At 45.0% G+C, this 24,579-nt stretch overlaps 1 protein-coding gene across 1 annotated transcript in view; it reads right to left on the minus strand.

Annotated features, from left to right (window-relative positions):
- LOC106608047 (kelch-like protein 29) overlaps positions 1-24,579 on the minus strand; it is a 418,259-nt gene that overhangs the window by 263,532 nt on the left and 130,148 nt on the right. The window contains exon 3 of the mRNA XM_082976980.1: positions 2,185-2,478. Coding sequence (XP_082833106.1) covers positions 2,185-2,478 — 294 coding nt within the window. The remainder of the gene's footprint in view (positions 1-2,184; positions 2,479-24,579) is intronic.

Consider the following 24,579-nt stretch of genomic DNA (forward strand, 5'->3'; position numbering starts at 1 on the left):
CACAGACTCACACTAAGACATGCATGCAAGCACACCCAACCCACAGGCCTGTGTACACGGCCAGATGTTGTGCTGCCTGTGCATTGTGTGGCGGACACCCTGTGATGTGGAGGAGACTAGCGCGCACACGCACACGCGCACACGCGCACAGCGACAGCCTATTTTAATGCTGCTATTCTCTATTCAGAAAGGTAAACCACCTCCCCCCTGCACACACCCTTCCATGTATCTGACACTCACATCTCAGACCAGCCATGCTACTGACGCTACATGCTAAATATATGGAAGCCATACGGAGTGGTCCTAATCACTGTGGCAGCCATTGACTGATGACAATAGCCATGGTGGGAGACGGTGGATGCTGAGCATTCTGTTCCAGATATAATGTAATTATTCAGCCGACAAAAGCAGGCCGCTTGGTTGCCGGAGGAGATTTAACATTTACCATTTCTGTGGTCAGAGAGTTCACTCAGCCACCTAATGATGCTAAATTACTGCAGCCTTGTGTACCACTACTGCTTGGTAGAGGAGAGAGAGAGAGAGAGAGAGAGAGAGAGAGAGAGAGAGAGAGAGATAGGAGAGAGAGAGAGAGAGAGAAAGAAGAGAAAGAAGAGAAGGAGGAAAAATAGAAAGGAGAGCGTGAGAGAGAGGGGGAAGAGAAAACAGAAATCTGATGGTAACAGGGTGATGTGATACGAGGGTGAGAGAGGTGCAGACAAGCCCAGGGCCTGTGGAGTTGGAGGAAGATGAATGGTTGTTGAGCTGGCAGAGCCAGAACAAGGAATAAGGCTGAGCTTTCTAACTTGGCTTGGTGAAGCTTCTTCTCTCAGAGCTGGCTAGATAACTCCTTGGGTTACAGGAGAGAAGAGAAAATACCAGTCTGATTGAAAGTCAACTTAAGAGCTCAGATCTCAAAGTGGTACTAGGGCTTAGAACCTTCAGATTCACAGTTTTGATGAATACAATAAGAAGCAGCAGAATGGTCATCAACGTTTTTAGTATATCCACATATGGATAATCACCTGCCTGAAAACGCTGTCCAAGCTGAGAGGTCCGTAAGCAGCTATAGCTTGGCCACATCTCTACTGCTGCCTCAGGTCATTTACATAACGAGAGGAGAAAATTAGGGAGGAAGAAAGAGGGAACAAGCCAGCCATTTGGCAGAGCGAGATGGGGATGAGAGAGAGACCCCATTGCTGGCTTACCTCTGAAGCTAAGCAGGGTTGGTCTTGGATGGGAGACCAGATGCTGCTGGAAGTGGTGATGGAGGGCCAGTAGGAGGCACTCTTTCCTCTGGTCAATAAAAATATCCCAATGACCCAGGTCAGTGATTGGGGACATTGCCCTGTGTAAGGTGCCGTCTTTTGGATGGAATGTTTTAAACATGTGTCCTGACTCTCTGTGGTCACTAAAGATTCTATGGTACTTATTGTAAGAGTAGGGGTGGTAACCCTGGTGTCCTGGTTAAATTCACAATCTGGCCCTCATACCATCATGGCTACCTTAATTATCCCCAGTTTACAATTGTCTCATTCATCTCCCCTGTAACTGTTCCTCAGGTCATTGCAGTAAATGAGAACGTGTTCTCAGTGAACTTACCTGGTAAAATAAGGGAAACATAAATAGGGAAAGAGAAGATGGGGGTAAAGGTCTTGGCGGGGATGGATATTAAAAGAGTTGGCAAGAGAGGGAGAAAGAGGAGCTGTGTGGAGAGAACGGTTAGAGAGCGGAGACAGTGTATAATGAGGAGGGAGGTAAATGGTTTGGAGAGAAAGAGGAGCTGTGTGGAGAGAACGGTTAGAGAGCGGAGACAGTGTATAATGAGGAGGGAGGTAAATGGTTTGGAGAGAAAGAGGAGCTGTGTGGAGAGAATGGTTAGAGAGCGGAGACAGTGTATAATGAGAAGGGATGTAAATGGTTTGGAGAGAAAGAGGAGCTGTGTGGAGAGAATGGTTAGAGAGCGGAGACAGTGTATAATGAGAAGGGATGTAAATGGTTTGGAGAGAAAGAGGAGCTGTGTGGAGAGAACGGTTAGAGAGCGGAGACAGTGTATAATGAGAAGGGATGTAAATGGTTTGGAGAGAAAGAGGAGCTGTGTGGAGAGAACGGTTAGAGAGCGGAGACAGTGTATAATGAGGAGGGAGGTAAATGGTTTGGAGAGAAAGAGAAGCTGTGTGTTCTTACCTTGGCAGAACCAGCGACAGCGATTGTGACCCCTCCTTGACGCTTGACGACCATGTCACCCCCACTCGACGTCGTCACAGCAACCGTAACCGGGGTGGGCAGGAGGGAGGGGATGACGGGCAGTGGGAGGAGTCCCGGACGGTTGTTTCCATTGCCGACAGCGGCGGCGCAGCTGTTATTGGCTCCCGCTCCATTGAGGAGGCCGGCCGAACGGACGATGTCCCGCCTCTCCCACGGTGTCCCCCGGTACTCCCTCTCGAAGCGGTTGTGGTGACCGGACATCACTTCCTCTGCCTTTCAGAGGGGGGGGGGAATTGTTATTATTAAAGTTATTATTATTTCAGCTGATCAGTCAGTTACTGATATCCTGGCCCGATATTGTATAGATTAAAATCTGAGTCACAATAACGTGCCACTTCAGAGAGTCGGCAGATAGCCTAGTGGTTAAGAGTGTTGGGCAAGTAACCGAAAGGTTGCTGGTTTGAATCCCTGAGCCGACTAGGTGAAAAATCTGTCAATGTGCTCCTGCAGTAACATTTCCACTGTTTCCATCTGACTAACAGCTGCAGTCCCAGGTCTTAACGAGATGATAACAGACAGAACAGAAATTAACACCACCATAACAGGATCAATAAAACAACTGGAAACACACACTCTTTAAATAGACTAATTGGGTTTGGTTACCATGGATATGTTGTTGCCTTCAGTTAAATAAAAGTCAAACAATTAAGCCATTGGCCACAGCCAGACAATACATGATTATTTTCCATATTGTCTTGAGAATAGCTATGGCTATAGCTTGACCTGGAGGTCATCACTGAATTGCCTTGTGGCTAAAAAACTACTAACTCGTTTCTCTATACTGTAATAGCCAGCTAACTCAATAGTAATACCATTGAATATCATGAGTAGTTTCCTGTTTTCTGAGGATGACAGAGTGTGATGGATAGGGCGATGCTGCTGTAGGCTGGAATGACACAGTATTCTGTACCATAGGCTGGTGTGTCACTGTGTATGAGATCAACAATCAGTGGTGTCTACTGTATCTGGCCTGTGAAGTAAAAGGCATCAGACGGGTGTGTAGTGTATTGTACTCTCCTCATCAAAGGAATGAGATGTCTTTCTGGGCCTTGATAAGAGCAGTTATGAATACAGGCTCTCTCTCACACACACACGGAGTCAAGGATATTCCATGAAAATGTACTGGTCTTTAAAAATAGAATCACAGAGAATGACAAGTCTTTCTTCTGCACAGTGGTCTCTGTCGCAGGAAGGAATGCCTTGAAGTGTGTGTGTTGTTATCAGTCTAAGCTGTGACCATCCATTTAGCTACAGGTACATTACTGTCCACCTCTAGGTCATAAACACACACAGAGACACACACAGAGACACACACACACACACACACACACACACACACACACACACACACACACACACACACACACACACACACACACACACACACACACACACACACACACACACACACACACACACACACACACACACACACACACACACACACACACACACACACACACACACAGACACACAGACGTCAATTGTCTGAACTTCTGAAATGGCGGGAGGATACTTTTCTTCACAGCTTCACTGCAGTGGGCTCTTTCACAATGTCAACATAAGCATTGCATATTATCTCACATACATAAGCGGTTATTCCATGGTACTTGTAATAACCTCTCAGTTCCAAAGCACACTCCGGTGGAGAAATAGCCAACCAATCTCCACACAGAGCAGATCTGTATACAACAGATATATTTTAGGATCAGTATGGGGACAGACATTTGGGGAACCCAGGTTGATATCCAAAAGCTCCAACCCGACAGGGCAGCTGAGCTGCTGTCCGTAGCCCAGCACGGCCTCGGCCAGCTAGCCAGAAGCCTAGCACTGGCCTCGGTCCAGCTAAGTCCGGTCCAGCTACTGGCCTCAGGTCTCAGCTAATGTTCCAGTAAGTCTCCAGCTACTGGCCTCAGGTCTCAGCTAATGTTCCAGTAAGTCTCTAGCTACTGGCCTCAGGCCTCAGCTAATGTTCCAGTAAGTCTCCAGCTACTGGCCTCAGGTCTCAGCTAATGTTCCAGTAAGTCTCCAGCTACTGGCCTCAGGTCTCAGCTAATGTTCCAGTAAGTCTCTAGCTACTGGCCTCAGGTCTCAGCTAATGTTCCAGTAAGTCTCTAGCTACTGGCCTCAGGTCTCAGCTAATGTTCCAGTAAGGCTCTAGCTACTGGCCTCAGGCCTCAGCTAATGTTCCAGTAAGTCTCTAGCTACTGGCCTCAGGCCTCAGCTAATGTTCCAGTAAGTCTCTAGCTACTGGCCTCAGGCCTCAGCTAATGTTCCAGTAAGTCTCTAGCTACTGGCCTCAGGACTCAGCTAATGTTCCAGGAAGCTGAGGCTACTGGCCTCAGGCCTCAGCTAATGTTCCAGTAAGTCTCTAGCTACTGGCCTCAGGCCTCAGCTAATGTTCCAGTAAGTCTCTAGCTACTGGCCTCAGCTAATGTTCCAGTAAGTCTCTAGCTACTGGCCTCAGGTCTCAGCTAATGTTCCAGTAAGCTGAGGCTACTGGCCTCAGGCCTCAGCTAATGTTGCCAGTAAGTCTCGAGGCTACTGGCCTCAGGCCTCAGCTAATGTTGCCAGTAAGTCTCTAGCTACTGGCCTCCGGACTCAGCTAATGTTCCAGTAAGTCTCTAGCTACTGGCCTCAGGCCTCAGCTAATGTTCCAGTAAGTCTCTAGCTACTGGCCTCAGGCCTCAGCTAATGTTCCAGTAAGTCTCTAGCTACTGGCCTCAGGACTCAGCTAATGTTCCAGTAAGCTCGAGGCTACTGGCCTCAGGCCTCAGCTAATGTTCCAGTAAGTCTCTAGGCTACTGGCCTCAGGTCTCAGCTAATGTTCCAGTAAGTCTCTAGCTACTGGCCTCAGGCCTCAGCTAATGTTCCAGTAAGTCTCTAGCTACTGGCCTCAGGCCTCAGCTAATGTTCCAGTAAGTCTCTAGCTACTGGCCTCAGGACTCAGCTAATGTTCCAGTAAGCTGAGGCTACTGGCCTCAGGTCTCAGCTAATGTTCCAGTAAGCTGAGGCTACTGGCCTCAGGCCTCAGCTAATGTTGCCGTAAGTCTCTAGCTACTGGCCTCAGGTCTCAGCTAATGTTCCAGTAAGTCTCTAGCTACTGGCCTCAGGTCTCAGCTAATGTTACAGTAAGCCTCTAGCTACTGGCCTCAGGTCTCAGCTAATGTTCCAGTAGGTCTCTAGCTACTGGCCTCAGGTCTCAGCTAATGTTCCAGTAAGTCTCTAGCTACTGGCCTCAGGTCTCAGCTAATGTTGCAGTAAGTCTCTAGCTACTGGCCTCAGGTCTCAGCTAATGTTCCAGTAAGTCTCTAGCTACTGGCCTCAGGCCTCAGCTAATGTTCCAGTAAGTCTCTAGCTACTGGCCTCAGGTCTCAGCTAATGTTGCAGTAAGTCTCTAGCTAATGGCCTCAGGCCTCAGCTAATGTTCCAGTAAGTCTCCAGCTACTGGCCTCAGGTCTCAGCTAATGTTCCAGTAAGTCTCCAGCTACTGGCCTCAGGTCTCAGCTAATGTTCCAGTAAGTCTCCAGCTACTGGCCTCAGGTCTCAGCTAATGTTGCAGTAAGTCTCCAGCTACTGGCCTCAGGTCTCAGCTAATGTTCCAGTAAGTCTCTAGCTACTGGCCTCAGGTCTCAGCTAATGTTCCAGTAAGTCTCTAGCTACTGGCCTCAGGTCTCAGCTAATGTTCCAGTAAGTCTCTAGCTACTGGCCTCAGGTCTCAGCTAATGTTCCAGTAGGTCTCTAGCTACTGGCCTCAGGGCTCAGCTAATGTTCCAGTAAGTCTCTAGCTACTGGCCTCAGGTCTCAGCTAATGTTCCAGTAAGTCTCTAGCTACTGGCCTCAGGTTCTCAGCTAATGTTCCAGTAGGTCTCCAGCTACTGGCCTCAGGTCTCAGCTAATGTTCCAGTAGGTCTCCAGCTACTGGCCTCAGGCTTCAGCTAATGTTCCATTAAGTCTCTAGCTACTGGCCTCAGGTCTCAGCTAATGTTCCAGTAAGTCTCTAGCTACTGGCCTCAGGTCTCAGCTAATGTTCCAGTAGGTCTCCAGCTACTGGCCTCAGGTCTCAGCTAATGTTCCAGTAAGGCTCTAGCTACTGGCCTCAGGCCTCAGCTAATGTTCCAGTAAGTCTCTAGCTACTGGCCTCAGGTCTCAGCTAATGTTCCAGTAAGTCTCTAGCTACTGGCCTCAGGTCTCAGCTAATGTTCCAGTAAGTCTCTAGCTACTGGCCTCAGGTCTCAGCTAATGTTCCAGTAAGGCTCTAGCTACTGGCCTCAGGCCTCAGCTAATGTTCCAGTAAGTCTCTAGCTACTGGCCTCAGGTCTCAGCTAATGTTCCAGTAAGTCTCTAGCTACTGGCCTCAGGCCTCAGCTAATGTTCCAGTAAGCTGAGGCTACTGGCTACTGGCCTCAGCTAATGTCAATGTGGCAGTCTGATCCTATCACACGCAATCTTCATCTCATGATGGTGTGTGTGCTTGCGGTGTGTGTGTGCGCTTGCGGTGTGTGTGTGTGTGTTTGTAGCAGCACCATGACAGCATGACTGGAGCCACAGTTGTGTGTCTGTCACATCTGATGTGGGGAGAAGATAAGATACATTGGATGTTCCTGCTTGCCTACTGCCGTACGGTGCTGAAAACTACACACACCTGTGGACCGGAACAAACTAGTAACAAACACTACATGGCCTGGATCTTAAATAATAACCTTTCCCAGTATAGTGTACAATAAAGGATAACCATTGGTTCTTTTTTCCTATCATTTGCATACACTATATACAGATATTTCTATTGTGTTATTGACTGTACGTTTGTTTATGTGTAACTCTGTGTTGTTTTTGTCGCACTGCTTTGCTTTATCTTGGCCAGGTCGCAGTTGTAAATGAGAACTTGTTCTCAACTGGCCTACCTGGTTAAATAAAGGTGGAAAAAAAATAAAAAAAATAAAATTCATAATTCTTAACTCTCACTGTACTCTGTATACTCAGCAGTGATAATTTAATACAGCATCGGATGAATGTTTGCTAATAAAACATCCTTGGTAAGCCAACCGGATCATTTTTATTGCAAAATGACTGCCTTGACTGTGCCTTGGGTTTACAACAAAGGATGGATTTTATACTAAATGAATGTAACAAGCCAATGCCCTTCCCCGTCCTTATACAGAGCAGGCTGATTCAACCATGAACATAAAGTTAGAGTAAAGGACCTTACCTTAGCTAGAGCCATCAATGTTTAGAAGAAATATATATCTCCAAACCCACAGCTCAAGCATGCTCTGAACAACAGACATCGGAACAGCACTTTCCCTTTACCGTCTCAACCCACAGAGGGGGGAGAAAGGGAGGGAGGGGGGAGAGAGTGTATGTGATAGAGAGTGAGAGACAATCAGCACACAACTGCCTGCCTGCCTGCCTGCCTGGCTGCCTGCAGCATCATCATGTGGTGATTTTAAGTAGAAACTAGTCTGTTGGGCGTTTGACTCCTTTCGTACCAAAAAGCTATTCTCACGTTGCTGATGTGACACAAACGTAATTGCACCCGGGTAGCCTACGTGTGCATTTGAGAGACGGAGGAGTGGGATGCTGGTGTGTGTGTGTGTGTAGACAACTTGGAGTGAGAGGTGAGTGGCAGGAGTGTGATTAGTTTAAATAAGAGTTATCTTTCAGGTACAGCGGTAAGACAGAGCACTCTACAACTAGAGAGTATGTCACTCTGAGGCAGAGGAGAGAGTGTGTGTGTGTGTGTGTGTGTGTGTGTGTGTGTGTGTGTGTGTGTGTGTGTGTGTGTGTGTGTGTGTGTGTGTGTGTGTGTGTGTGTGTGTGTGTGTGTGTGTGTGTGTGTGTGTGTGTGTGTGTGTGTGTGTGTGTGTGTGTGTGTGTGTGTGTGTGTGTGTGTGTGTGTGTGTGTGTGTGTGTGTGTGTGTGTGTGTGTGTGTGTGTGTGTGTGTGTGTGTGTGTGTGTGTGTGTGTGTGTGTGTGTGTGTGTGTGTGTGTGTGTGTGTGTGTGTGTGTGTGTGTGTGTGTGTGTGTGTGTGTGTGTGTGTGTGTGTGTGTGTGTGTGTGTGTGTGTGTGTGTGTGTGTGTGTGTGTGTGTGTGTGTGTGTGTGTGTGTGTGTGTGTGTGTGTGTGTGTGTGTGTGTGTGTGTGTGTGTGTGTGTGTGTGTGTGTGTGTGTGTGTGTGTGTGTGTGTGTGTGTGTGTGTGTGTGTGTGTGTGTGTGTGTGTGTGTGTGTGTGTGTGTGTGTGTGTGTGTGTGTGTGTGTGTGTGTGTGTGTGTGTGTGTGTGTGTGTGTGTGTGTGTGTGTGTGTGTGTGTGTGTGTGTGTGTGTGTGTGTGTGTGTGTGTGTGTGTGTGTGTGTGTGTGTGTGTGTATTTGAGTAGAGTTAACAAAGCCATAAGGGAATATAGAGCCGTGGACAGACATACGGAAAGACAAAGCACAACCGATGGACAGAGCGTGGAGAGGAAGAGAACAAGGGAGAGAGAGGGAGGTATGCAGGCTTGTGTGATACTGCTGTGGTGTGATGTTAACTGTCTCAGAATAACGAGACATCGTATAGACACACACTTCAGTTGGTCTATAGATCCCTCCCCTAAAAAGAGGATCCATATCCAACGGGTGTCAGTGTGTTAACAGCTATAGACCCACAGAGAGACCAGGCCAGCCAGCCAGGCAGCCAGGCAGGCAGCAGCAACATAGCACCAGTCACACCACCTCTCCTCTTCACTCTCTATTATTACACTACACTAATGGATTTCTGGAGAGCAAGGGGATTTCTGGAGAGGAAAGAGTTTTCTGGAGAGGAAGGAGATTTCTGGAGAGGTAGGAGATTTCTGGAGAGGTAGGAGATTTCTGGAGAGGTAGGAGATTTCTGGAGAGGAAGGAGATTCTGGAGAGGAAGGAGATTCTGGAGAGGGAGGAGATTTCTGGAGAGGTAGGAGATTTCTGGAGAGGAAGGAGATTTCTGGAGAGGTAGGAGGATTCTGGAGAGGAAGGAGATTTCTGGAGAGCAAGGGGATTTCTGGAGAGCAAGGGGATTTCTGGAGAGCAAGGGGATTTCTGGAGAGCAAGGGGATTTCTGGAGAGGAAAGGGGATTTCTGGAGAGGAAGGAGATTTCTGGAGAGGTAGGAGATTTCTGGAGAGGAAGGAGATTTCTGGAGAGGTAGGAGGATTTCTGGAGAGGTAGGAGGATTTCTGGAGAGGAAGGAGATTTCTGGAGAGGTAGGAGGATTTCTGGAGAGGTAGGAGGATTTCTGGAGAGGAAGGAGATTTCTGGAGAGTTAGGAGGATTTCTGGAGAGGTAGGAGGATTTCTGGAGAGGTATGGGATTTCTGGAGAGGTAGGGGATTTCTGGAGAGGTAGGAGATTTCTGGATTGCCCTTTTTGAAGTGCGTTTGAGTTGGACAGCAGTGTTTCTCCCGGATGGATGGAGTTGATTTGTCAGTCTGGTAACTTTAAAAAGACAATACTTTACTGGAAGTGAGGTCTCCTAAGGGATGTAAGCAAACACACATGCACACACACAGTGGTGAATGTGCTGACAGTTCCTCCAGGCCAACATAGCTATTCAAAACTGAGATTTAAATCATGGTAGAAACTGTTCATTCAGAAAACACCCCAGAGCTACACACACATGCCAACATCACAAACACACACATGCAAAAGTCTCTTAATTAGTCTTTGCCAAGCTTGGTTCCACACCAAGGAAGACTGATTTACTGATAAAAAGGTGTTGGATGGCTGATACACCCCCCACACACAGTACACCTCTGCCAGTACATACAGGCTGGGGAGTTATATTTAGTTTTCCCTCTGAAGGCCAGGATTGATGTGCCAGAAGAAAAATACATACAAGACAGCAGAGAGGAGGCTGACCCTACACAGCTAAGCAAGAGAGAGATGGAGGGATGGATGTATGGACAGATGGATGTATGGACAGATGGAGGGATGGATGTATGGACAGATGGAGGGGAGGAGGGCCTACATCTCAAGTGGCCAGTAGCAGAGATGAAGAAAGACCTCCTGCTATTGTGACAACCAGCGTATTGTTCAGAATAGTTCTCAGCGTTAGCCACACCCCAGGATCACATTAATCTGAGCTCTTTCTGAGATTCAAACGACTCATTAGCGTCTCACTGGGATTCCAACAAACCACGTCGAGACACAGGAGACTAAGAGTCCTAGATAAACACCATCAGGCCAGATACACAACCATCACGACATGACAACTCACAGTCGTTGAACAAACACAAAAACAAATAACCAGCGACGATGGAATTTAACGTAATTCCTGCAGAGCCACAGCGAGAGTCCGCTGGCTTCTTTTCATTTCAAATGAGTGTCTGATTTAGCCCAGGAAAACAGACTTCCTTGTGCCGACTTCCTAGCAAATCAATGGCCTTTGAGTAGGAACATATATTGGTGTCCTCTCTACATTCTAGTAGAGCTCAACCCATTCATCCCCAGCCCTGTCCTTGTGTGGCGCAAACGGCACCCTATTCCTATTAGGTGCGGGAGAGCAAAAACCAAAACAATCAACATTTGTACTGACAAATGTAGCCTATTCAATATTATTATAGAATGTGCATCAAATGCATCCTCCAACTGCAACATCAGCCAATGCCCACACATATTGTCTCAAGATTTTTTTTCCTTCCATGTTTAATACCCTCAAACCTAATTTCAAAACAGGCCATCCATCACTGTCAATGGTGAATGATAATTCTTCACAGTTTACCAGTGAAATGTCTAAACTGCATCTGCATACCAATCATTTGATCTCAGTTTCATGGGAATATACACTCCCGTTCAAATGTTTGGGGTCACTTAGAAATGTCCTTGTTTTTGAAAGAAAATCACATTTTTTGTCCATTAAAATAACATCAAATTGATCAGAAATACAGTGCACACATTGTTAATGTTGCAAATTACTATTGTAGCTGGAAACGGCTGGTTTTTAATGGAATACCTACATAGGCGTACAGAGGCCCATTATCAGCAACCATCACTCCTGTGTTTCAATGGCACGTTGTGTTAGCAAATCCAAGTTTATCATTTTAAAAGGGTAATTTATCATTAGAAAACCCTTTTAAAAGGCCAGCATCCCAGAGTCGCCTCTTCACTGTTAACGTTGAGACTGGTGTTTTGCGGGTACTATTTAATGAAGCTGTCAGTTGAGGACTTGTGAGGCGTCTGTTTCTCAAACTAGACACTCTAATGTCCTTGTTCTCTTGCTCAGCTGTGCACCGGGGCCTCCCACTCCTCTTTCTATTCTGGTTAGAGCCAGTTTGAGCTGTTCTGTGAAGGGAGTAGCACACAGCATTGTACGAGATCTTCAGTTTCTTGGCAATTTCTCGCATGGAATAGTGTTCATTTCTCAGAACAAGAATAGACTGATGAGTTTCAGAAGAAAGTTATTTGTTTCTGGCCATTTTGAGCCTGTAATCGAACCCACAAATGCTGATGCTCCAGATACTCAACTAGTCTAAAGAAGGCCAGTTTTATTGCTTCTTTAATCAGAACAACAGTTTTCAGATGTGCTAACATAATTACAAAAGGGTTTTCTAATGATCAGTTACCCATTTAAAATTATAAATTTGGATTAGCTAACACAACGCGCCATTGGAACACAGGAATGATGGTTGTTGATAATGGGCCTCTGTACGCCTATGTAGACATTCTATAATAGCTACAATAGTCATTTAAAACATTAACAATGTCTACACTGTATTTCTGATCAATTTGATGTTATTTTAATGGATAAAATGTTTTGCTTTTCTTTCAAAAACAAGGACATTTCTAAGTGACCCCAAACTTTTGAACGGTAGTGTATATATAGACCTTCTTGAATTAGAGAAGATGGTGTTAACTTTTTGTCTTTCTTGTGTTTTGTTTCAATCAAAGCATACAGTTGAAGTCGGAAGTTTACATACACTTAGGTTGGAGTCATTAAAACTCGTTTTTCAACCACTCCACAAATTTCTTGTTAACAAACTATTGTTTTGGCAAGTCGGTTAGGACATCTACTTTGTGCATGACACAAGTAACTTTTCCAACAATTGTTTACAGACAGATTATTTCACTTATAATTCACTGTATCACAATTCCAGTGGGTCAGAAGTTTACAAACACTAAGTTGACTGTGCCTTTAAACAGCTTGGAAAATTCCAGAAAATTATGTCATGGCTTTAGAAGCTTCTGATAGGCTAATTGACATAATTTGAGTCAATTGGAGGTGTACCTGTGGATGTATTTCAAGGCCTACCTTCAAACTCTGTGCCTCTTTGCTTGACATCATGGGAAAATCAAAAGAAATCAGCCAAGACCTCAGAAAAAAAAATGTAGACCTCCACAAGTCTGGTTCATCCTTGGGAGCAATTTCCAAATGCCTGAAGGTACCACGTTCATCTGCACAAACAATAGTATGCAAGTTTAAACATCATGGGACCACGCAGCCGTCATACCGCTCAGGAAGGAGACGCATTCTGTCTCCAAGAGATGAACGTACTTTGGTGCGAGAAGTGCAAATCAATACCAGAACAACAGCAAAGGACCTTGTGAAGATCCTGGAGGAAACAGGTACAAAAGTATCTTCATCCACAGTAAAACGAGTCCTATATCGACATAACCTGAAAGGCCACTCAGCAAGGAAGAAGCTACTGCTCCAAAGCCGCCATAAAAAAGCCAGACTACGGTTTGCAACTGCACATGGGGACAAATATCGTACTTTTTTGGAGAAATGTCCTCTGGTCTGATGAAACAAAAATAGAACTGTTTGGCCATAATGACCATTGTTATGTTTGGAGGAAAAAGGGGGAGGCTTGCAAGCCGAAGAACACCATCCCAACCATGAAGCACGGGGGTGGCAGCATCATGTTGTGCGGGTGCTTTGCTGTAGGACGGACTAGTGCACTTCACAAAATAGATGGCGTCATGAGGCAGGAAAATGTTGATATTGAAGCAACATCTCAAGACATCAGTCAGAAAGTTAAAGCTTGGTTGCAAATGGGTCTTGACTCCAAGCATACTTCCAAAGTTGTGACAAAATGGCTTAAGGACAACAAAGTCTAGGTATTGGAGTGGCCATCACAAAGCCCTGACCTCAATCCCTTAGAAAATGTGTGGGCAGAACTGAAAAAGCGTGTGCGAGCAAGGAGGCCTACAAACCTGACTCAGTTACACCAGCTCTGTCAGGAGGAATGGGCCAAAATTCACCCAACTTATTGTGGGAAGCTTGTGGAAGGCTACCTGAAATGTTTGACCCAAGTTAAACAATTTAAAGGCAATGCTACCAAATACTAATTGAGTGTATGCAAACTTCTGACCCACTGAAATAAATCACTCTACTATTATTCTAACATTTCACATTCTTAAAATATAGTGGTGATCCTAACTGGCATAAGACAGGGAATTTTTAAGAGGATTAAATGTTAGGAATTGTGAACAACTGAGTTTAAATGTATTTGGCTAAGGTGTATGCAAACTTCCGACTTCAACTGTATATCCTGCCTAGTGCCATGTGCTGCTGAGTTTTGGAAATGCGACTATTCAGCTTCAGCTAACCATGCTAAAATCGCACTAGAAATTAGGTGTTTTTTGTGTAACATTATACTGTAGGCATACTATGCTATTATACTGTACAGTATATGTAAAATACTAATTCATCATTATATGAACTTGCGGGACATTTATTCAGCTTCAGAATACATTTTCCAGAATGTTTTTAACGAGGTCTGTGTACTCTCTAATGTAGAAAAAGAAGTGAGTGCTGCTCCCTCTTGCTGTGGCAGCACTACACCCCTGTGTACTGATAAGGAGGGCATGGAAACTACAAATAACTCAGCTCACAATAAAAAGGGGGTGAGAGGAAGAGAGAGAGAGGGAAATAAAGAGATTATCTGACAGTGTCAGGTGAGAGGGACAAGTGGAAGAGAGCCTGTAGAGCAAAAAAGAGAGAGAGATAGCAGGGGTTAGAAAGAGAGAGAGAGAGATAGCAGGGGTTAGAAAGAGAGAGAGAGAGATTGCAGGGGTTAGAACGGAGAGAGAGAGAGAGAGAGATAGCAGGGGTTAGAGAGAGAGAGGAGAGATAGCAGGGGTTAGAAGAGAGAGAGAGAGATAGCAGGGGTTAGAAAGAGAGAGAGAGAGATTGCAGGGGTTAGAAAGAGAGAGAGAGAGATAGCAGGGGTTAGAAGAGAGAGAGAGAGAGAGCAGGGGTTAGAAAGAGAGAGAGAGAGAGAGATAGCAGGGGTTAGAAAGAGAGAGAGAGAGAGAGATAGCAGGGGTTAGAAAGAGAGAGAGAGAGAGAGATAGCAGGGGTTAGAAAGAGAGAGAGAGAGAGATAGCAGGGGTTAGAAAGAGAGAGAGAGAGAGATAGCAGGGGTTAGAAAGAGAGAGAGAGAGAGATAGCAGGGGTTAGAAAGAGAGAGAGAGAGAGAGATAGCAGGGGTTAGAAAGAGAGAGAGAGAGAGCGATAGCAGGGGTTAGAAAGAGAGAGAGATAGCAGGGGTTAGAAAGAGAGAGAGAGAGATAGCAGGGGTTAGAAAGAGAGAGAGAGATTGCAGGGGTTAGAGAGAGAGAGAGAGATTGCAGGGGTTAGAAAGAGAGAGAGAGAGATTGCAGGGGTTAGAACGAGAGAGAGAGAGATTGCAGGGGTTAGAACGAGAGAGAGAGAGATAGCAGGGGTTAGAACGAGAGAGAGAGAGATAGCAGGGGTTAGAAAGAGAGAGAGAGATAGCAGGGGTTAGAAAGAGAGAAAAAGAGATGTGGAGAGAGGGATCATGGGAACCACAGGCAGGGATGCTTCCCACTTCAGCTGCAGTGTGTTAATTACAACACAGTTTCAACAAAACACAACATAATCAAAACACAAAGACACTAGGATGTGAAGAGGCCCCGCAGGCGCTAGCTACTGTAACTAACTTTCTCCTACAGATACCTTTCTTTCCTGCTTTCAGTTTTTAGGTGGGAGAGTAGCAGATTTCCACACGCCAATCATAGGGAATTTGTGGGAGTGTGTGTGCATGTGTCTATTCTCTGTGTCCCTCAGCAGCTGTCGCTTCCTCGCTCTCCTCTCCTCTCGCTCGCTCTCTTCTTACTCCAAACAAAAACCAACAAAGACATCAAAACAAACAGCTTCCTGCTAGTACCACGTTCACGTACACACAGAGACTCTGCCATAGTTACAGGTTTACTCAGGGGTGAAAGTAGATTTATTTTCTTCCCGGATTGTAATTATAATTGTTTTTTGTTTTTTTGGGGGGGGGCTAAACATAGAATCCCTATTAAATGAATAGGATCTCTGTGGGCCTAATAGTAAAGAGTTGATGTTTAACTGTCTGTATTACCTTTTAATGTGGCATTAACGTAACCAGTCATGATGTTGTCATCATATTGTCAATCAAATCCTTCAAAAGGCTCCTGTAAATCTGGGTCGTTCGTCGACTCTAAAACAAGTCCTGCAGCCATAAAGTGCTCTGTGCACACGCCATTTGAGGAATGAAGAGTGACATCTGTAACAAAACACCAAAAGACATTTGGTGATTGTCATTCATTAGGCCTTCACAAGTAACATGAATTGATGCGTCCACTGTCTGCACACGTCTCTGTCCTTCTGCCTTCGCAAAATGACACTGTTCGTCGAACCACACCAGATTTTGGGTTAGAGTTAGTGTATTTCACATGTTTTCAAGTCCATTCGCACATTTGTCACACGTTAATGATAAATAATAGTGTAATTTCTTGGCATCTTTGTTCTAATTATTGTGATAGGCTCATATTCAAATCGGTACAGCGTACCCGCCACTATTTATTTTGCTGGTACTCCGTACCGGATGGTACCGGCTTACTTTCACCCCTGAGAGGGAGAGGAAGAAGGAGAGAGAGACAAAAGAGAGAGAAGAGAAAAGTCAGAGAGAGGTTGACAGAGGGAGGAATCAGGGAGGAGAAAGGTAGAAATTGAAAAGGAAAAGAGAGGGTGGGAGGAGTTACAGGAGAGAGAGAGAAAAACAGGGGATAAAAGAGAGGGAAAGAGAGCAAAAGAGGTGGAAAGATAAATAAAAGAAGTAACCCTGCTGAGTGGCCTTTCCAGATAAGTGTTTCTCAGACGAGGAGAGGAGAGTCCCCAGCCACATGAGATCACCATTACCATGTAGATACTGTGTGTGTGTGTGTGTGTGTGTGTGTGTGTGTGTGTGTGTGTGTGTGTGTGTGTGTGTGTGTGTGTGTGTGTGTGTGTGTGTGTGTGTGTGTGTGTGTTTGTGTGTGTGTGTGTGTAACTATACTTGTGGGGACTTCTGGTATAGTTAATTTTGTTAGTCCCCACAATGTTAAATGCCATTTATAGGGGGTTAGGGTTAAGGTTAGCATTAGTGTTAGGAGCTAGGGTTAGATTAAGGGTTAGGAGCTAGGGTTAGATTAAGGGTTAGGAGCTAGGGTTAGATTAAGGGTTAGGAGCTAGGGTTAGATTAAGGGTTAGATTAAGGGTTAGGAGCTAGGGTTAGATTAAGGGTTAGTAGCTAAAGTTAAATTAAGGGTTAGTAGCTAAAGTTAGATTAAGGGTTAGTAGCTAAAATTAGATTAAGGGTTAGGGTTAGATTAAGGGTTAGGAACTAGGGTTAGATTAAGGGTTTGATTAAGGGTTAGTAGCTAGGGTTAGATTAAGGGTTAGGCGCTAGGGTTAGACTAAGGGCTAGTAGCTAAAATTAGATTAAGGGTTAGTAGCTAGGGTTAAATTAAGGGTTAGTAGCTAGGGTTAGATTAAGGGTTAGATTTTTTTTTTTTTACCTTTATTTAACGAGGCAAGTCAGTTAAGAACAAATTCTTATTTTCAAAAACGGCCTAGGAACAGTGGGTTAACTGCCTTGTTCAGTGGCAGAACGACAGATTTGTACCTTGTCAGCTCGGGGATTCGAATTTGCAACCTTTCGGTTACAAGTCCAAAGCTCTAACCACTAGGCTACGCTGCCGCCCCGGGTTAGGCGCTAGGGTTAGATTAAGGGTTAGGAGTTTGGGTTAGATTAAGGGTTAGATTAAGGGCTGAGAGCTAAAGTTAGATTAAGGGTTAGGAGCTTGGGTTAGATTAAAACCTGTTGGGGCTAGGGGGCAGTATTTGCACGGCCGGATAAAAAAAACATACCCGATTTAATCTGGTTACTACTCCTGACCAGTAACTAGAATATGCATATAATTAGTAGATGTGGATAGAAAACACTCTAAAGTTTCTAAAACTGTTTGAATGGTGTCTGTGAGTATAACAGAACTCATATGGCAGGCCAAAACCTGAGAAGATTCCATGCAGGAAGTGGAAATTTGATTGGTGGAATCACCTTCAACACTTTGCCTATGAAACACACCGTGAGTTAGGATTCATTTAGCACTTCCTAAGGCTTCCAATAGATGTCAACAGTCTTTACAAAGTGGTTTGAGTCTTCTCCGGTAGAAACTGACCGAACGAGAGGCCTGGAAAGTTGGTCATAGGGGGAGGGCCATTACTACTATGACGCGGGCGCCCGTGGGTACTCTTTCGTTCCGAAACGTTTAGTAAGACAATGCAGTCGTCCGCCTTGAATATTATTGAAGCTCTGATTGAAAAAGGCCCTAAAGATTTATGTTATACAACGTTTGACATGTTTGAACGAACGCAAATATATATTTTTTGCACATTCGTGACGACAAGTCCCGCGCGCTTCAGTACATTATGAGTAGCCTTTGGAACGCGTTAACAAGAAGGAGCTATTGGGACATCAATTATTAACTTTTTCGAACAAAACTACATTTGTTGTGGACCTGGGATTCCTGGAAGTGCCTTCTGATGAAGATAATCAAAGGTAAGGGAATATTTACAATAGTATATTTGATTTTAGATGGTTCCAAGATGGCGCTAACCTGTATCGCCTAGCCTATTTTTCTGAGCATAGCACCTCGTTTATTGCAAAGTGTGATTTCCCAGTAAAGTTATTTTTAAATCTGGCAATGCGGTTGCATTCACGAGATGTTAATCTATAATTCTTTGAATGACAATATTACATTTTAACAATGTTTTTGAATAGTAATTTTGTAAATTGTAGCGCTGATTCACCGGATGCATTTGAGGGAAAATATTTTCTGAACGTCACTCGCCGATGTAAAATGCTGTTTTTATATATAAATATGAACTTTATCGAACAAAAAATGCATGTATTGTGTAACATGATGTCCTAGGAGTGTCATCTGATGAAGATTGTCAAAGGTTAGTGCTGCATTTAGCTGTGTTTTGGGTATTTGTGATGCATGCTAGTTGCTTTGAAAATGGCAGTGTGATTATTTTGGGCTGGGTACTCTCCTAACATAATCTAATGTTTTGCTTTTGCTGTAAAGCCTTTTTGAAATAGGACAACGTGGTTCGATTCAGGAGAGGTGTATCTATAAAAGGGTGTAAAATAGTCATATGTTTGAGAAATTGAAGTTATAGCATTTATGAGGTATTTGTATTTCGCGCAACGCGATTCCACTGGCTGTTGACTAGGGTGGGACGCAAGCGTCCCAGGTTCCCAGACAGGTTAAGGGTTAGTAGTTAGGGTTAGATTAAGGGTTAGGAGCTAGGGTTAGATTAAGGGTTAGGGTTAGATTAAGGGTTAGGAGCTAGGGTTAGATTAAGGGTTAGGCACTAGGGTTAGATTAAGGGTTAGGAGCTATGGTTAGATTAAGGGTTAGGAGCTAGGGTTAGGAGCTAGGGTAGGGGTTGAATTGTGAGTCGCCACAAGGTTAGTGTGTGTGTGTGTGTGTGTGTGTAGGCTGCAGGTACTGTGAAACTCTGCTCGGGACTGTGCTGACCACTGTCTCCCATTCCATATACCAGAATGATGCCAGTGGTGAGGACATTCTCACCTTTACTGTTGAGGGGAGGCTACCAAACAAAATACAACCTAGCACTCTGGTACCATGCAACCCACGATCTATTCTGTATTTTACACCCTGAGTTAAATGGAATGGAGTCTGTTGCACATGTGAATGGTTGCCGTTCATACAAAGACTTGTACATTACAAGACATGACTGCCTTGTCAACCTGGTAGCTACTGAGGTGCTCTCACCAACAGCACACATACAAACATTCTCGTCAAAGTAGCCTGGTTGATGTAGATGTGTATTTTTTGTATGCTGAACAAGCCCGATATTGTTGTTGTGGGGTGAGGCCAGAGGGACGTGCTGATTTTGGAAGTGGGCTGCTCATTCCATTGCTACACAGAGCAGGCCTTTTCTGAAACGCTCCTCAAATACCAGCCCCTCATATCACACCTAGTCAGCCTGGGATACAAATGCAGGTTGGACTGCAGATTACAGGCTAGGTACTGCTCTGTTTCAGCCGTTATGGGCAGCCTAGCTGTATGGAGGAGAAGGTAGTGCTCTGTTTCAGCCGTTATGGGCAGCCTAACTGTGTGGAGGAGAAGGTAGTGCTCTGTTTCAGCCTTTATGGGCAGCCTAGCGGGGGGGGGGTGCCTGTCGCGGGGCGCCAGCGGGGAGGAGAGGTAGTGCTCGTCGCGTTTGGCAGCCCGGTGGGGGGGTACTGCCGCGCCGAGGGCGCCTAACTGTGTGGAGGAGAAGGTACTGCTCTGTTTCAGCCGTTATGGGCAGCCTAACTGTGTGGAGGAGAAGGTACTGCTCTGTTTCAGCCGTTATGGGCAGCCTAACTGTGTGGAGAAGGTACTGCTCTGTTTCAGCCGTTATGGGCAGCCTAGCTGTGTGGAGGAGAAGGTAGTGCTCTGTTTCAGCCGTTATGGGCAGTTATGAGCAGTACCTTCTCCTCCACACAGCTAGGCTGCCCATAACGGCTGAAACAGAGCAGTACCCTAGCTGTAAGGAGAAGGTGCTTTTATTTCCTTAAATCAACAACCTTTGAAATGTTTGAATCCTTTATGATGTAATGTGATTTGTGGATTCAAATAAAGTATTTAAAATGTGTGTGTTTTTAGCATAGAAATGCACCAGGCAGTAAGATTCCCTGACCCGTCAACAACAAAGAGATCCATTAAGCCGCTTTCTGCCTTGGAGGAGAAACACTCAGACCTGCTGGAAATAAAACACTATATTATCTACCAGAGGAGCATCATGAAATACTGGGCTTTAGTACAGGAGAACAAAACACACACATGAGCACAGGGCTCTCGTTCTGATTAGAAAGGCCACCCCCCTCCTCCAGATAGATGTATCCCTAGACCTGTCAACCTGGGTCAGCTCTTTACATTTCTCTATGAACGCAACTGCTACTCCACCGCCCCACACACACACACACACACACACACACACACACACACACACACACACACACACACACACACACACACACACACACACACACACACACACACACACACACACACACACACACACACACACACACACACACACACACACACATTCTGGTTAGGAGACTGTATAATAGAGAGGCCATTGACATGTAAAAATTGAAGATTGGAAGATAAAAAAGAAAGGAGAGTGGAGAGAAAGAATAAAGGAAGAGAGTAGAGGAGAAGAAAATGTTGTACTCTGGGCTGTATGAAAGGCTGAAACTGGTAGAATCTGAGCTGTCATACTAGGAGAAAGGCGTAGGAAATGTCAAATAGGCGGGGTGTATGTGCACTGCATGCTTGACATTGAGAGAGAGAGAGAGAGAGAAAAAGAGCAAGAGAGAGAGAGAGAGGGATAGAGAGAAGTACAGTGTGGGTCAAGCAGAGTAAATGAGACAAAGGGAGAGAAACCCCAGGTCTCTTTAATCAATATGGTGGAAATAAGTCTACTCTAGAAGTAAAAACAGATCCAGTCACCATCTCCCACTTTAATACACTGGCCAGAGTGAAAAACAGACATGCATAGATAAGGAGAGGAAGAGCGTGAGCGAGTGAAATATGGAGAGGGGGAGGGAGAGAGAGAGAGAAAAAGCGATGGAGAGGGGGAGGGAGAGATATGGAGAGGGGGAGGGAGAGAAAGAAAAGCGATGGAGAAGGGGCGGGAGAGAGAGAGATGGAGAGGGGGAAGGAGAGTGAGAAAGGGAGAGAGCAGAGTGGCAGACAGAGTGAGTCACACATACAGTAGTACATTAAGACAGGCAGTACTGGAGTGTGTGGTGAAGACTGATTTATAGGCGTGACCAGCAGTTGGTTATCCTGTAGGAAGAGGGGAATCCTAATGAGGTAAAGTTTGGGTCCGCAAGAACACGCCCCCCCCCCCCCCCCCACACACACACACACACACACACACACACACACACACACACCACACACCACACACACACACACACACACACACACACACACACACACACACAGCCCCCTCTCTCCCTGTTCTTATCATGTCTACTCTCATGTTCCCTCAATGTATCAAAAGCTGCCTCTGCTGCCCTCCAGATTGACTATAAAACAAGAGGGGCAAGAAAACTCATTCCAGGGTAAAAACGATGGCTGTGTGTGTGTGTGTGTGTGTGTGTGTGTGTGTGGTGTGTGTGTGTGTGTGTGTGTGTGTGTGTTTGTGTGTGTGTGTGTGTGTGTGTTCCCTCTAGTCACCACAGTGATTTAGAAGATATTGAAAGAGGTGAGGACCAGTCATGGTGTCTGAAGATATGAGAGGAGGAGGATAAGAGAGGAGAGGAAGAGGAGAGTGCAGACAGCAGATTAAACTGTGATCCTATTACCCTGAACTTCATTTACTGTGGCTAGAGGTCAGCTCAGGTAATCACCATGACTGGCTGGAACATATGATTGATGGTAAATAAATACAATGGAATTGCTCAAATTGCTGACCTGACCACATCCTGAGGGTTGTCATTGTGTTCTAATAATCACACTAGGGAAAGTATGCCGCCGCAGACGCCTTTCATTTCTAGAATGAGGTGTGTGTATAACAGTGTTGGCCACTTTGAATCGGAGGACTGGCTCATTGTAATGGCAGGAATGGAATGGTATGAAACGCATGGTTTCTCTGTCACAACAGAAACCTAATGAGCCATTCACAAAAGGCACAGATAGAGCTGTTATAATACCTTTGTAACCTATTCAATTCTAAGGCTGTGGTGTGAGTGAGCGGCTTTCTGTACACGGTTGAGAAGGTACGAGTGTGGTCTGATCCCTCTATAATAAAGTTATTGGTCTGATGACCTATTGAGTAACTATCAGACAGAAAGAGCTTTCATGATCTTTGGATGATCTTTGCATATTCTATTCTGGTTGTGGTCTGGTATATTCATAGATTGCACCTTTCGTCACAATATTGATATGAAGGTTCTCTTGAGGACTGGTTTCAGACTAAACATTCAACTCAATGCATTCTCAATTGGCGCCGATTAAGATTTAAAGTGCATTATAGTGGCTTGGAAACACAATTATGTTTCAAAAACAATTAGTAGGAAAACCTTTCGGCATTATTGTGATGTTGTCAGATTGACTTTAAATGTAGTATAGTGTTAGCTAGATAGCTAACATTGATGCAACAGCACCGGCTTTTAGCTAGCTAACATTGATGCGACAGCACCGGCTAGCTAACCTTGATGCGACAGCACCGGCTTTTAGCTAGCTAACATTGACGCGACAGCACCGGCTTTTAGCTAGCTAACATTGACGCGACAGCACCGGCTTTTAGCTAGCTAACATTGACGCGACAGCACCGGCTTTTAGCTAGCTAACATTGACGCGACAGCACCGGCTTTTAGCTAGCTACGTTAGCATTGCTAGGTATTTTAGATTAACCTTTCTAGCTAATGGCAACATTTCCATCTGTCTAAAGTAAATTTGACGAGATCATAATGATAACTGTTTCCTACTAATTATTTGCCTATTTAAGTAATGTTATCATATTTCCAAGCCACTATGTAATTTAGACTAAACAATCATTAGCCCTCGTTAAGAATGACTGGGCACCACTCGACTTTCAGGGGGCACTACGGCGGAGAGGTCTTTGGAACCTTCATAATGGTAGCGTGACGCGACCAAGTGATGGAGGCGCGACCCATGAAGAGGTAGTGTGTCTGATCTTTCTATTCACTAATAGAGTCACGGCAGAGACTTGACAAGCCACTCGTTAATTGAGTGACACAGACAGCTCTAATGTCTCCTCTGTTCTCTGAGCCTTTGAACACCTCTCAACCTCTGACTCACACCAAAACGCACACACACACACCAAACGACTGGGATCACTACTCTATTAGTAGGGCTGGCACAATTACCATATAACAGTATTACCAACGGTTATGGATGAACAAAGTCATGAAAATAAAATAACTGTCATAACCAAGCTTTTCTTGTGGAACGAAGAGCTGACTGAAGACCGGACGGCCGGGCATTAGTGCGGGTGAGTCCATTTCTGTGGTAACATTGACTCATAAAAACATGATGAAACTTTGTTGCTCCTTGCTCAAACAAGCAAAGTGTTGTAGCAAACAAGTCTTTGGTTACTTAGGCCAGTGGTTCCCAACCTTTTTCGCTTACTGTACCGCCAAGTACATTTTGCTCTGCCCGGAGTACCGTTGAAGTACCCACTCATGTGCATTTACCAGTAGGCCTTTGGTCTCATGAGTCTTCTCAAGTACCCCCTGTGGTTGGGAAACACTGGCCTAGGCAACGCCCCCGCACTGCAGCAGCAGCATACATAGACATATAATGAATAGAACGGGCTTGGAACCTCTAACTGGCATTTTGACTGGTAAACTCATAGGTACACTCGCAATGCTGCCTGGTATTGCAATAATATAATTTCTACATTACCATATAATCCACGGTAATGTAGAATGTTCATTCAAATTATGTGGCTCATGCAATGGAATGTATTTTTTGTAATTTCAGTTGAATTTAATCAACAAATCGAAGCACATTATTGATGGGTACACTTCCTGCTTTAATTTCCTGCTTTGCTCCTATGGGTACACTCACAATGGCCGCCAGTCCACCCCTTATGACATAACTGACTTGAATGGGGACGTCCATTCTGTTCATTCTATTTCTATGACGGCACATGCAGACAGGAGCGGAGGAGAGAAGAATATGTATGGGATATTTCAAAAATAAATAAATTAGATTTGAACGGTTACAACGGTGACCACGATCATTTGGCTGACCAATAACTAACTGGAAGCTCTAACCCTGGATATGACTGGTAAACTCATGGACACAATCACAATAGACCCAGTCGGTATTAGATAGAATGTCACGACCCTGCCCGCCTGTGGGGAAAACCTGTGGTTACCTAGGTTACCCCATTGGCTCACAGCAAAAACTTGACATTTTTCAAACATACATTTTTTTGTCTGCTTGTTTTCGTGAACTACAAAACTAAATTTAAGAAAAGTACATGTCTA

Source organism: Salmo salar, chromosome 06, assembly GCF_965601325.2.
Source record: "Salmo salar chromosome 06, fSalSal1, whole genome shotgun sequence".
In the NCBI taxonomy this organism is placed as follows: Eukaryota; Metazoa; Chordata; class Actinopteri; order Salmoniformes; family Salmonidae; genus Salmo; species Salmo salar.